The sequence below is a fragment of the Monopterus albus genome, unplaced genomic scaffold (genome assembly GCF_001952655.1).
Source record: "Monopterus albus unplaced genomic scaffold, M_albus_1.0 scaffold438.1, whole genome shotgun sequence".
In the NCBI taxonomy this organism is placed as follows: Eukaryota; Metazoa; Chordata; class Actinopteri; order Synbranchiformes; family Synbranchidae; genus Monopterus; species Monopterus albus.
The window spans coordinates 16,919-30,584 of NW_018128318.1; the positions used below are offsets into that span (position 1 = coordinate 16,919).

The 13,666-nt window shown below is 40.5% G+C and overlaps 1 protein-coding gene across 1 annotated transcript in view; it reads left to right on the forward strand.

Moving 5' to 3' along the window:
• mark4a (MAP/microtubule affinity-regulating kinase 4a) overlaps positions 1 to 13,666 on the forward strand; it is a 36,705-nt gene that overhangs the window by 12,415 nt on the left and 10,624 nt on the right. The window contains 11 exon segments of the mRNA XM_020587070.1: positions 3,170 to 3,218; positions 3,523 to 3,588; positions 6,195 to 6,265; positions 6,357 to 6,413; positions 6,809 to 6,908; positions 6,911 to 7,038; positions 10,591 to 10,710; positions 10,798 to 10,897; positions 11,068 to 11,177; positions 11,959 to 12,145; positions 12,555 to 12,766. Of these exon segments, the coding sequence (XP_020442726.1) occupies positions 3,170 to 3,218; positions 3,523 to 3,588; positions 6,195 to 6,265; positions 6,357 to 6,413; positions 6,809 to 6,908; positions 6,911 to 7,038; positions 10,591 to 10,710; positions 10,798 to 10,897; positions 11,068 to 11,177; positions 11,959 to 12,145; positions 12,555 to 12,766 (1,200 nt within the window).

A 13,666-nucleotide genomic window follows, 5' to 3' on the forward strand; every position in this document is an offset into this window, starting at 1 on the left:
AGTTGCACAAAACCTTTGAAGTTATCTTGTTGTTGGCTCAACAGTGCGGTGTAGATCTGCTTCTGCTGACTCAACATCTATGTTACTTGCACCGCTGAAATATAATCCTCTTCTGCTTCAACATCCTCGTTCGCTTCTGATTTATTAGCTCTTTTCCCTCTTGGAGGCATTTTAATAGTTGTAGAATTTGTTCAAAGACTTGAAAATGTAGAAGATGTGAAAAATCGTAGAACAGACAAGAGGAGCAGTAAAGACGTCTGCTCTCGCTTGCAACCCAGAAATTGCAAGCGAGAGCAATTGTCTAGGTGAAATCTAGACTGAAAGTAGTGGGGGCATTGCTAGGGTTTCTGGGCCCTGTGAAAGCATATTGCTAAGGTCTCCCCTAAGATATCTATTACATCCTACTAGAAGTTTTCTGCGTCCCTATTAACATTGTATTTTTCTCTTTACTTCTAACAGCACTGTCCAGGAAGATTTACCTTGAATAAATAGCAACTAAAGAAAATAGCTCTTTTGATAATACTGTATTTAGTTTTTTCATTTGTATTCTTATGTATTTTGCATGTACTGATAACAGTGACCTTGAGTTGTTACAGTATTATCAAGGCTTTAGTACAAATATGCAAATGATCATTGCTTTCTTTTTACCATGGTCATCCATTGCCCTTTTGGTCACTGTCTTTTTATAATCCTGATACTCTGGCTCATCATATTGCTGGTGCTTACTGTATATCATAGCAGAAATGGATTTAATTTACCTTAACCAGCTAGAATATTAGACACTTTGCAGGAACTGTGATCCCAACTTGTATGTTATCCCATCTTCCTGCCTCGTGCTTTTCTTGGACTGGACTGGCTGCTGTAAGAGATGGTAGTGCCACATTTAGGACAGGACTGAGGAGAGAGACGAAAGACAGAGAATGCTGGTGAATACACATGGCTGGTAATAATAGTGGGCTTCTTTACACGCCCCTGGGTTAGAGAAAATCCTTACTGTAGACATGAAAGAGTCCATATTAGCATAATCTGGATGGTGATGTACGTAGAGGATAGAGGGAAAGGGGGAGGTACTGTATATTGTACAGGTGTGGGTAAAGGAGGGGAGGGAATTCACTGATAAATATTCAAACCTCAGTATCTGTGAAAGATTTATTTTAAGAGGAAATAGCAGATCTCAAGAGACATTTATATTGGTTCCTGCGGCATTGTAGGACACCTGAAAAATACATTTTGCCACATAACACATATGAGCTGAAACTTACATTTTAAAATAATTTGTTTCCATCTTCTATATTTTTCATTCAAGCCAGAAACCCGATTGCCATAGTGCATGCGTGTCGGCTTTATCATGGGTTTGCCGTTTGTCTTCATTCACAGTGACCAGGGTCAGACATGTTGTTGGGGGATTATTTATCGTTTTCACGTCTCGGCCCTGCCATAATAAGCAGGCAATCAATGGAGCACCAGGGTGATGACATGCTTCGGCACTACGTATCCCAAGATTCCCTCTAGCACAGCTGGAAAAGCTGGGAAAGAGCCCAGTCTTAATACCTGGGTTGTTATGGCAACAGTGACGTTGGGGCACTGCTAGAGGAGAAGACTGCCAGAGGAACTGAATGAAGGAGGGGGAATGGAGAGAGACACACTGGAAAATAGGAGAGGGGGAGGATTGAGAAAAGAGGATAGAAAAGCTTATCGTGCCATCTTTTTTTTTCCAGTTGAAGTTGACAGTATGGAGGAGAATCGCTGGTTTTCAGTGATGGCCTTTTAGTGAGCAACTGTGCTGTTACATACATGAAATCAGGGGAGCTGGCTCAAATTTAATCCCCTGCTCTGACAAAGTGTAAAAATACAGTGTACCCCCCAGAGTAGACATATCACATGCAGTGAGAAGTGCTCAGACAGACCAGAAGTTGGTCTGGTTTTGGTTGGAGCTTCATCACAATTGTATATGGGGCATTTGTTGTTGTTTTTAATGATGAGGAGGTGCGTTGATTATTGTCACCTTTGCAAATTCTTGTTTGGATGTATATCAGACACAGAAAGTGATATTGTTATTTTTTTGGGACAAGAGCGTGCATTTCTCTGTCCGTCCTGGTCCGCCTTCAATTTTATTTCTGCAAAAGAATTGATTGCACATTAGTGTGCTATAGGATTGTCATGATAAGAATGTTATGTCACTGCTTAACAAGCGGATTGTTGTTTATTTCACTCATTCTTTTTGCCAAAACCTGGTGCCTACATTTATCCATAAGGCAACATGACCACCAGCAGTTCAGTTAGAGATTCAAGTCTGTTATGCTAATAGCAGCTAATGTAGCCTTGAGTATCTAGCAGCTTAAGACTTAAGGCTACATTAGCTGCCCGCCGCAGAGGATGGACTTTTTACATTTTCAGATTCAGCTGACACTGACTCAAGTGACATCACTTGAGTCAGTTTATCAGACATTTTTCTGCTTGCTCCTGCGCCATAGATGAACTTTTTTCACATATGCATTAGTGCTTCCCAAGACTTGTAAAACAGGCTTTGATGTGTAAAATTGATGGAGTTCTCCTTTACTATGCTAATAACTATTTTTAAAATATACAAATCTTCCATGTTAATCTTCGTATTGAACTCCTAAAACCGTGCCATTGCTAATATATGTCAGTAGTAGCAGAATGTAGTAATAGAAGAGATGTATGGTTTTAAAGGACTAAATAATCAAGTCATCTCATGTTTGACACCACAGTCAAGAGTTGCATACGTAGATGCCAGATTCTGCACCGCAGTTGCACTGCACATTCACATGAATTCAACAATCAACATTAGTGAGCTGAAATAAATTTCTAACAAATTTAAAGGCTTGATCTGCTCAGTGACTATAAAGACAATAAGAAAGGCATCAAATCCTGTGAACTCATTTCAGTTAACTGTGTTGGCCGCATTGGTCTTTGGCTTCCCATTTTAAGTGATTTTGGTGATGATCCACATGTGAAATTTCCATGAGCAGTGCTTTTGTTTTTTTAAGCAGAACAGTGAAAATCATTGTCTTCAGTGTGAATCAAAATCCAAAAATTCCAAATTTAATGACTATAAAACATTACAACTTTTGTGATATGGATGAAAATAAATATTTATTTAGGTCTAATATTGTCATGACATTAAAATTCTGTTTCTTCTTCCCAGCTCTTTCGGGAGGTGCGAATAATGAAAGGATTAAATCACCCTAACATAGGTAAGACATGTACATCATTTGCAACTAACTTTTTGTTTGTGAGATTTGCTTCCATGTGTGAGCAGATGGAAGTATAATAAGCTTTATAGTATTCACTGACTGAACCAAACAACTGACATCTCAGGTTTCATACAGAGGTCACAAAGTTGCATTTGTACAGTCAAAATGTGATATGGATGAAACTCCCAACAGCATTAATAGCAGGTTCCTTGCTTTTAAGACAGACTGTGTTGTTATTTATAATATGAGCAGGATGTGTTTACATACATATTTGATTGTAATCTGATTCTGTTTTGGGCTATAGTGCAGCTGTTCGAGGTGATTGAGACGGATAAGACCCTTTACCTTATCATGGAGTATGCCAGTGGAGGTGGGTACAGCAGCCGTCATGTCCATGTCCAAATGCTGTGATTGCAAATTATGGCAAGAGTTGTAGATTTGGAACTGCACTATGTACATTGCGCTCCAGCAGGAAATTGGTCAGTGCAGGATTGATATTTGGATCATTATCCATTTTAGTTCCTCCATTTGGATGCATGGTGAAACATAGTGGCTGAGGGTTAAATTACAATAACACTGATTCACTTGAGGTTTTCTCCCTTCCATATGGAGAACAACTTAAAGAAACAGTTTTGACTTTTTGGCAAAACAATCATATGCTTTCTTGCCTAGAGTAAGATGATAAAATGACATGACTGTCGTATCTACAAATATAAAAGGAGAGCCAGGAGATGCTATCTTAGTTTAAAAAAGGCTGGAAGCAGGGGGAAACAGCTAGCCTAGCTATACAATTATTCGTTGTTTCTCCATTTTAACTTTATGTATATTTTTAAATTTGTGTATACTGGTTGTTATACTGTATAAGAAAAAAACAATTATTCTGATGATATGGCCACCACATACAATATTTCTTTTTTAAAATAAATACAATTTTTATTATTATGTTTTCAAATTGAAACTTTATTTTACCATGTTAAGTCCCACAGTGCATGGTGACCATCGACAGTGATTCAAATCTGTTATGCTAGTAGCAATTAATGTAGCCCTGGGCCTCTAGATGAGAAATGAGGAGTAGGCTTTTTAAACCTTTAGTTTTCAGATTCAGCTGATGCTGACTCAAGTGACATCACTTGAGACTGTTTATCAGACTTTTTGCTGTTTGCACTGGGGTCATATTGTAACTTTTTTTTTTACATACTATGCATTAGTGCTCCCCAATACCTGTAAATACGCTTTGACATGTAAAATTGGTATTCTCCTTTACTATGTTAATAACTATGTTTAAAGTATACTCATTTTCCAAAAAGGTTAAAATGCCACATCAAGAGTCTTTGTCCAAAGGTTAAAAATCACTGTCACTGCTACTGCACCACGAAACCTGTCATTTTCACAGTTATGGATCAATACAGATTATAACATAGCAATATAACATGTTCATTAATAAGGTTTAGAAGTTTGTAGAGGTGTTTTTTAAACCTTGGACTGAGCCAGGCCAGCTGTTTCTCCTTGCTTTATGCTAAGATAAGCTTACAGTATGCTGGCAGAGGCTTATTTAAGGAACTCAGTTTGAGAATGGTGGCAGTCTTCTCACCTAACCCTTGGCAAGACTACAACTCCAGCATATTTGTCCAGTGTTTCAAGTAGTTCTTTAGGGCCACACCTTATTGCCCTTTGTTGTTAGGGACATTAACAAGAATTTCCCGTCTCATTCCACCTTAATAAATGATTTAATTTGGCATACAGTCATACTAGTTATAGTATGCATCAGTTGTTTTTTATAGTGGTCTTGTGACATATGATCACTTTCTCAGAAAAATTTTGTTTTCCTGACATAACTTATATTTTTTGGAGTGCTGTGACTGTGTTATAGGTATTTTACTCTTTGGCTATCAACACGTGATGTTTGGGAATTCTAAGATGCTGAGACCGTTTACAGTAAAATTGCAGTAGATGTTTTTCTGTTAATCTGATACAAAAGATGGTTGTAGACGCTCCCCTAATTGATGTCCTACAGTACCACATTCAAACTTAATAGAGTACAGAGCCACAACATAAATAACTAAGCAGCCTCTGCAGTAATGGTGCTGCTGTATAAACTGACTTTGAGCACAATTTCAGGACTAACACCATAACATTGCATCTAATGTCTTCTTTTCTTTATCGTCCATTCGTCTCTTACATGCTTCTGTTTGTGTCCGTTTCTTGTCACTGTTTTCATATGTCTTTGTTCTGGCTCATACCATATCATTAGCTCAGTGTGACCTTGAAGAATCTCACAGATACAGTTTCAAATGTGGCTTTCTTTTAGGCCCATATTATTTTAAGTCTCAGATAAAAAGACCAGAGGGAGGTATAAGGGTGTGGTGCCTGAAAGGCTGCAGAGACCAAAACATACCATCTTTATATACTGTACAGTATTTTTAAATGTGCTTAATGTGATATCCAACAACTGTTCGCTCTGGTAATCCAAAATCTAGCAGCTACTCAAGCATAACTTTATTTTATTAACATCTAAAGGACTATATGGAAACTGGTGTGGGTGGGATAAGGTGTCAGAAAGGAAGCAGGGCTGTGTATTTTTTTATTAATGAGGAGAGAATAGTCCAAGTATTTTGGAGAGAGCTGGAGAACATCTCTCATCTCTTTATCACCCCAGAACATGAGTGCATTTACTTAGAGTATGCGCTCAAGGTTTCATGTTGTACTGTCAATTGATATTGTTTTAGGTGAGTGTGTATGGTGGAAAAGTATGAAGTATGAAGTATCAGAAAATAAGAAATACTCAGGGAAACTACAAATCCTTCAAAATTGTACTCAAGTACTGTAAATGTACTTGGTTATGTTCCACTACTTCTTGTGGGTGGATTTTGCTCGCACTGGACAGACCCAGGCCATTCTCTGTTAGAGTAATGACATGGCTATAATGCTTCTGGCCTCATTACCTGGCTGATGTGTTTCTGCTACACTCACTCGCAGGTGAAGTGTTTGACTACCTCGTGTCCCATGGGAGAATGAAGGAGGTTGAAGCCCGAGCCAAATTTCGGCAGGTATAAGTACATCACTTCTTGATACACAGATTGCACCAATCTTCATTTATTTGTGCATACGTCATCTTTGTCTGTGTCCTCGTGTTCACAGATCGTTTCCGCTGTCCACTACTGCCACACGAAGAACATTGTCCACAGAGATTTGAAGGTGAGTAAGCTCAAAAAACGTTTTAGTAATTGCACAGTAAAGCACTGATGAGCGAAGAGGCTGTGTTTTCTTTTTTCTCAAGTTGAGGAATCAGTCAGAGCCTGTCACTGTTGTAATAGATTGTAACATTCCTAAACACACATATTAACATATATACAGTATGTGTTGCTGGACAACACACAAATGTCACCTCCCGTCCTCCATCTGTCTCTCACTCGCGCCCTCTTTTTTCTTCCCACAACTCCCATTCTTCCTCCTTGCCCATCCAACTATTTTCACTACTGCCCCCTACCACCACCACCACAATGTGTTGCTCTGTGTTCCTCTGTCCTTCCCTCTCTCCTGCTGTCCATCCATGTCGCCTCCACTTCTGCATCAATGTATGTATGGCTCAGGCAGAGAACCTTCTGCTGGATGCTGACGCCAACATCAAGATTGCCGACTTTGGCTTCAGCAATGAGTTCACACTGGGCAACAAGCTGGACACATTCTGTGGCTCTATGCTGCCCCAGAGCTTTTCCAGGGCAAGAAGTATGACGGGCCTGAGGTGGATGTGTGGAGTCTGGGTGTCATCCTTTACACGCTGGTTAGCGGATCGCTGCCCTTTGATGGGCAGAACCTGAAGGCAAGTGGACGTCTGTCTGTCTGTGCACACTCAGGTCAGAAAGGTTCCTCAGGGGGTCAGGGTAACAGTCATGGCTTTAAACATACTGAAACACAATTTCTAACAATTATTTGATTAAGTATAAATAAATAAATAAGGTTGTTTTTCGATATTCACTTGATCTGAGGGGCCAAGCATGCAGTGTCAGAGTTTATGAACTGGCATCAACATTATCCACTTGTAGAGCAGTCCATATACATCCATGCTATATACTGTACAGTGCGCTGACCTCGACAACAGCTGTATTCACCGTCGTGGTTGTCATGTCTTTGTGTTTGTGTTTGTGAAAGAGAAATAAAGCCGGGCACAGTACATCTGCTATACGTGACTACAGTGAAATAAGATTTAATCTATTTTAAATTCATATGTGGCGGTCAGTGTTCATATTGTGTCCGCCACAAATAAATTAATGTATGGGAAACACCGGGTTATCAGAAACTTAAAAAAATAATATTATAACTGTGTTTTGTCGTCACTGTTTTGAATGTCAGCAATTCTTTGAAGCAATTTATGAGAAAGGTTGTACTTAGCCTTTTCCATATTCACACTTTTTCACAACATGTCTACATATGTTCTACAGAATAGGCCTAGAGTTGTGTGAAACACTGCAGCAGTGTTAACATGTGACGCCGTAGGTTGGCTATTCATGTCTGCCTTGCTTTTGCAATATTTTGTGTGTTCTCACAGGCACACAGAATTTCAGCCTGGTCTGACTGGCCCCAAAGGGCAGATGCACAGGCCTTTGCATAAAGTCTGAATCAAATCCAGGGATATAACATTCTGGTGACTCAGTGTGCGATGTGTCGACATGGCTCTCTGGTTCTGAATGTGATCCAGGACCTTTCTTTCATTCTTTCCAGCATTTCCTTGAAAATACTTATTTCTGTTGATTGGTGATCTTCAGTTTAATTGTTTTATCATGTTCACTGATTAGATAATTCACAGTGCACAACTATTTTATCCACAAATTACTGCTTAAATAGACTATTTTCTATAATATACAGTATTCTGTGTTTAAAAAGAGATTTAAGAGAAAGAAACTATAGCCTGATTGGTACTAGGAGCCAGGATGAATATTTGAGACTGTTACAAGTATGACAAGATTATATTTGCAATATTGATTACTATTTTCAGTACATAACAAGCATTTTAAAGAAGGATCTATTTTTTTTAAATTTCCATTAATAGATTGCAGCTGTAACCACAGCACTGACATATTATCAGCAAATCAAGTCGATATGATGAACTTGTTAGCAAACGGAGATGCAAACATTACAAACATGTATTAGATCCTAGTATCAAGTGAGCTGGTCCTTGTGCCCTGTGCTTAAGCCAAAAACAGGAGCAAAAGAGGGACCTGTTTGTGAAATAGTACAGTTACAGTATGTCCAGTATGTGCCCTGATGAAACTCATGGGACCTCAAGGATCTTACATCATTGTATATTAACATGAGGGAAGAGGACGCTGTTACTCTGGGTTCACTCTACTCATGCAGTTTTGCCTCTGTGTTTGTTGGCAGACCCTGGCAAGCAACCTCACAAGACTTTGCACCCTCAACCAAAGAGTGAAAGGTTGTTCAGAAAGGTCCAAGGTTACATTTAAAGCCTCACTACTATCCAGCTATTTTCTACACTGCTTTTCCCTGAATAGGGTCACAGGGGGCTGGAGCCAATCCCATCTGACACTGGGCAAGAGGCAGGGTCCACCCTGGACAGGTCGCCAGTCTATCACAGGGCTTCCATGTAGACAAACAACCACACACGCTCACACTCACTCTTTCGGGCAATTTAGAGTCACCAGTCAACCTAAGCTGCATGTCTTTGGACTGTGGGAGGAAGCTGGAGTACCCAGAGAGAACCGACGCAGGCACAGGGAGAACATGCAAACTCTGCCAGGACTTGAACCCAGAACCTTCTTGCCTCACTACTAGAAAAGCCAATATTTTATTGCATATATGGTAATCCAAATTTAGTGTTAAAAGGAACCACTTTGCCAGATCAGGTTTATACAGTGCATGTTCTTATTTTTATGTGTACAGGATAAACAGTCATTTAAAAAAACATATAAACATTTAGCCTAATATTGCCCTTAATATTAATTTCTATTCCAAATAGTAGTGTTAAAGAATGATTGTTTGTATTTTGTGATGTTTTTGCACTATGGAATAGGACCTGCTGCTAGAAACAACTAAAAGGAGTATTATCCAAAATCCAGCAGATGGTAATGGATACACTAGTGATGGGTCCGGCAACACCGACGCGTCGCCACATGCGCCGAGCTCGTAGAGCAAAACCCCGTGTCGGTGCGCGTATCGCTTTAAGAAAGTCACGTGACCGATACAGGAACTGTTTCGAACTGACACTGCCGCGCCAAACTGTGTTTATAAGGAAGCGCATATGTCAACGGGATACATCTGCCAAAACGAATCTCTGATCTATTGCGGTTCATCGTCACATTCATCAAGAATTATGGAGCAGCCTCAAGCCAAAAGAAAGGTTTCCGCCGTGTGGGACCATTTTGATCTCATATCGGAAAATAAGGTATTGCCAGGTCCCAGGATCCTATGAGATACTGGGACAACCAAAAGGCAATCTATCCAAACCTCTTCCGACTTGCCTTACAATTTCTCTGCACTCCAGCCTCATCTGTGTCCCGTGAGCGGGTGTTTTCTACAGCTGGAGAAGTTGTATCAAAAAAGCGTAACGGACTCAATTTCAAAACGTTGGAAAAACTTATTTTTTTGAATAAAAATTTGTAAAAAAAAAAAAAAAAAAGCCCAGTCCACAAGCATCCTCATTCACAACACGTTCATTTAGATTTTCACGTTATGATACATGTTCACATTATTTATTGACTGTATCTAAAAATATCAAGGAAATTTTAAATTTAAATGAAGATATGAAATAATACAATATAAAATACAATGACTTAAATTATATTATTGTATATACTAGGTCATCAAATCAGCGTCAGTTGAGTCTGTCAACCAGGTTGCCTGTAGGGATTTTTAAGGTCCAGCAGGTGTCAGTATTCAGTGACACAGTATCGACACAGTATCAATACAGTTTGGCAATGTGTCGAAACGCTTCATGACGCCTCATCTACCCATCACTAGGATACATCCCTAGAGCTCTACCAGAGGGCGGAGACAGATGTGTATTTAACCCTTCTCATATCTGACTCCACCCCAGCATAGTGCCTTCAGTAGGGACCTCAGAATCTATGTTTTTATGCAGCAGACAGTATTACATCAGGCTGGACTTACACCTGAACAGAGTGGGGAAAGTCAGAACTTCCTCTTTGTGCTGACTGATGTGCTGTGAATGATGTTTGATGCAAACAAGCTTGTTTTTTACAATCTCCAAACTAATAGCAGTTCATGATGCTGCAGCACTTCTTGTAGCTTCTTGAAAATGTTTTGAAATGTTTTTGTAGCTGGCTCCTGGTTTGAGTTTGGCTGGTGGAGTTTGAGATGTACTGTATGTGTAACATGCTATCGCTGTGCCTGGCAGGAGCTGAGGGAGCGTGTGCTGAGGGGAAAGTACCGTGTGCCGTTCTATATGTCCACAGACTGTGAGGGGATCCTTCGCCGATTCCTGGTGCTGAACCCTGCCAAACGCTGCACCCTAGAGGTGAAGAGCCCCACACACACACACGCACACACTCACAGCACTAAAGGCAAACACAAATAAAGCTTTACTGTATTTCTGTTTCTACAGCAAGTCATGAAGGACAAGTGGATAAATACAGGGTATGAGGGGGACGAGCTGAAGCCCCATATAGAACCTGTGGAGGACTACAGTGATCCAGCTCGCATAGGTGAATCAGCTGGACCACTGTAGCTGCAGCTTGCCTCCTGGCCTGCCTGCCACTCTGGTTCAAAGCACATTCATTTACCAGAACTGAACTCATGAGTGTAGTTGAGATACAAGACATTTTATGATACCCCTGTCTCTAACCTTTCATATTGGGTTGTTTGTGTTCTTCAGAGGTGATGGTTGGTATGGGCTTCACTCCAGAGGAAATCAAGGACTCTCTGCTCAATCAGAAATACAATGAGGTCACCGCCACCTACTTACTGCTGGGCCGCAAAGGCGACGTGAGTTATACAGAACTACCAAGCAGTTATTCCTTCATAGGAGCTATTTAGATGATGGTTACAGGGTGAAATAACAGCCTGACCTTTACCTCAATCACCAGTTGTACATGCAAAATAACTTAACAATGATGCTCCATCATTCAATAATTTTGAATATTTGTGCCAAATTCAGTGCTTTGTGATAAATATAACCATGTTTTTCTACATACTCTTTTTATTGTAACAAAATAAATCCTACTTTACAAATGCATCACTGTTTAATATTGTCGAACTAGTTTGTCAAAATAAAATACAGTTTGTGAAGTATGTTTTAAATCAGGAGGTGCCAGTACTGTATGTCTGCACGCTTTTTCTATAGCTTTAACATGTTGATTTAATCAGTTGCAAAAAATTTTAGAGAAGAGAAATGTAGCACTAATCTATTATGAATTCTGAAATGTTTGACAGATATCTATGGGTATTGTACAGACATACATGTGCATGGACAGTCTTGCTTACACCAATAAAATGGGAGAATGTGGAAAAATAGCACACTATTGTATCACAATTGGATTAAGCAGTCTGTATTTGGCAGCAGGCTGGTAAATGATTTCAAAAATGGTTCGACAGCTCTTTCCTCTCTTCCCCAGAGGAAATGTTACCTCTGTGTGCCTGGATATGGTCAAAACATTTTAGTAGCTAGATGGAAACCACCACGTTCGCCTTTCCTCGTGTCAGGAGGGCATCATAGCGGGTGACACTTTGTGATGTTTTTCTATCTAACATGACTGTAACATTATAGGATGGCACCGAGGCGCGCACAGCTAGCAGCCTGTCCCTGGCGAGGGTACGACCCAGCCCTATCACCAACGGGACCAACAAGCACTCCTCAGCCACTGGCTCCTCTTCCTCTTCAACCTCCTCCTCACATAGCAAGACCCAGCGCAGTGCCTCTACCTACCACAGGCAGCGACGGCACAGTGACTTCTGTGAGTCTCTTCTCTAACGTCATTATTCTTCAGGTGTTCACAGTTGCAGATGAAAATGTGCACAGTCTTGTTATGAATTTATGATTCCTAGATCTTTGGATTATTTATCTTAAATATGAGTCCAGTCCACTGCTAATGTTCATACTGTTTTTTATGCAGATTTTGTCTTCACACCTTAAGAGTTGAAACTGTGAAAACTTGCTTTAATGATTTGATGAGAGACATAACCAGTCATTACCAGGACAATATAAAAATATTCCGGTTGCCTCAGTTGGAGATACTTATTGTTTATAAGGGCGGTGACTAGCTGTGTTGACCAGTTCAGTGATGAGTAACCCATTGTTTTTGCAAAATATGAGACTTATATGAGACTCTGTGTGTCTGTGCTCTGCTGTCCTCCACAACAAAGGCGGGCCTTCCATGCCCGTCATGCACCCCAAACGGAGCCCAACCAGCACAGGTGACCGGGAGCTGCGGGAGGGACGAATGCCTTCACGTAAAGCCAGTTGCAGCGTTATGGGGAGCCATAGCCTCCCTCCCTCCAGCCCAATGGTCAGCAGTGCCAACAACCCCAACAAGTCTGAGATCCCAGACCGCCGCAAAGACATAACTGCCACCACAGTAAGTGACACATTCCCTTCTCAAGTAGGCAGGAGATGGTGACTCCGAGGTGATGTTCTTCAGATATTAATCAAAAAAGAAGCCCTAGCGTTAGCGACAAGGCTCCTTAGATTTGAAACAATGTACAGTCATAGGCCAAAATATTGCCACTCCTGTGGCCTAATGTCATAGGCCAAAATATTGCCACTCCTGCATTTCTGTCAGATAACACACCACTTCTCCCAGAAAATTGTTGAAATCACAAAGTCTTTGGTATTCTCATGTTTATTTCTTTTGTTTGCATTAAAACAACATAAAAAACCCAAATCTGATCCAGTCCACACAGAACTCCAAACATGGATTTGTGAGAATTATTGACACCTTTTCTAAATCATCAAAAATAGTTGTATATCAAACATGTGATGCTCCTTTAATTTGTAATGAAACTCACCTGTAGCAACCAACAGATGCTGGCAATATAGAAATCACACTGGCAACCAATTAAAATGGAGCAAGGTCGACTCAACCTTTGTGTCATGTGGACCACACTGAGCATGGAGAAAAGAAAGAAGAGCAAAGAATTGACAACAGTGTCAGCTCGCACAGTGTCCACTGTGAACAACATTGTCAAGATGTTTACAGCTCATGGCACCGTAGCTAATCTTCCTTGATGTGGACGAAAGAGAAAAACAGATGATGGACTGCAATGAAGAATCGTTCCAATGGTGGATAAAGAACCTTGATCAACTTCCAAACAGATTCAAGCTGACCTGCAGGCACAGGGTGCAACAGTGTCAGCTCACACTATCTGTCACCATCTGAATGACAAGGGACACTTTGGTAGGAGACCCAGGGGACCCACTGCAGACACAGGAACATAAAAACGCCAGACTGGAGTTTGCCAAAACTGACCTGAGGAAG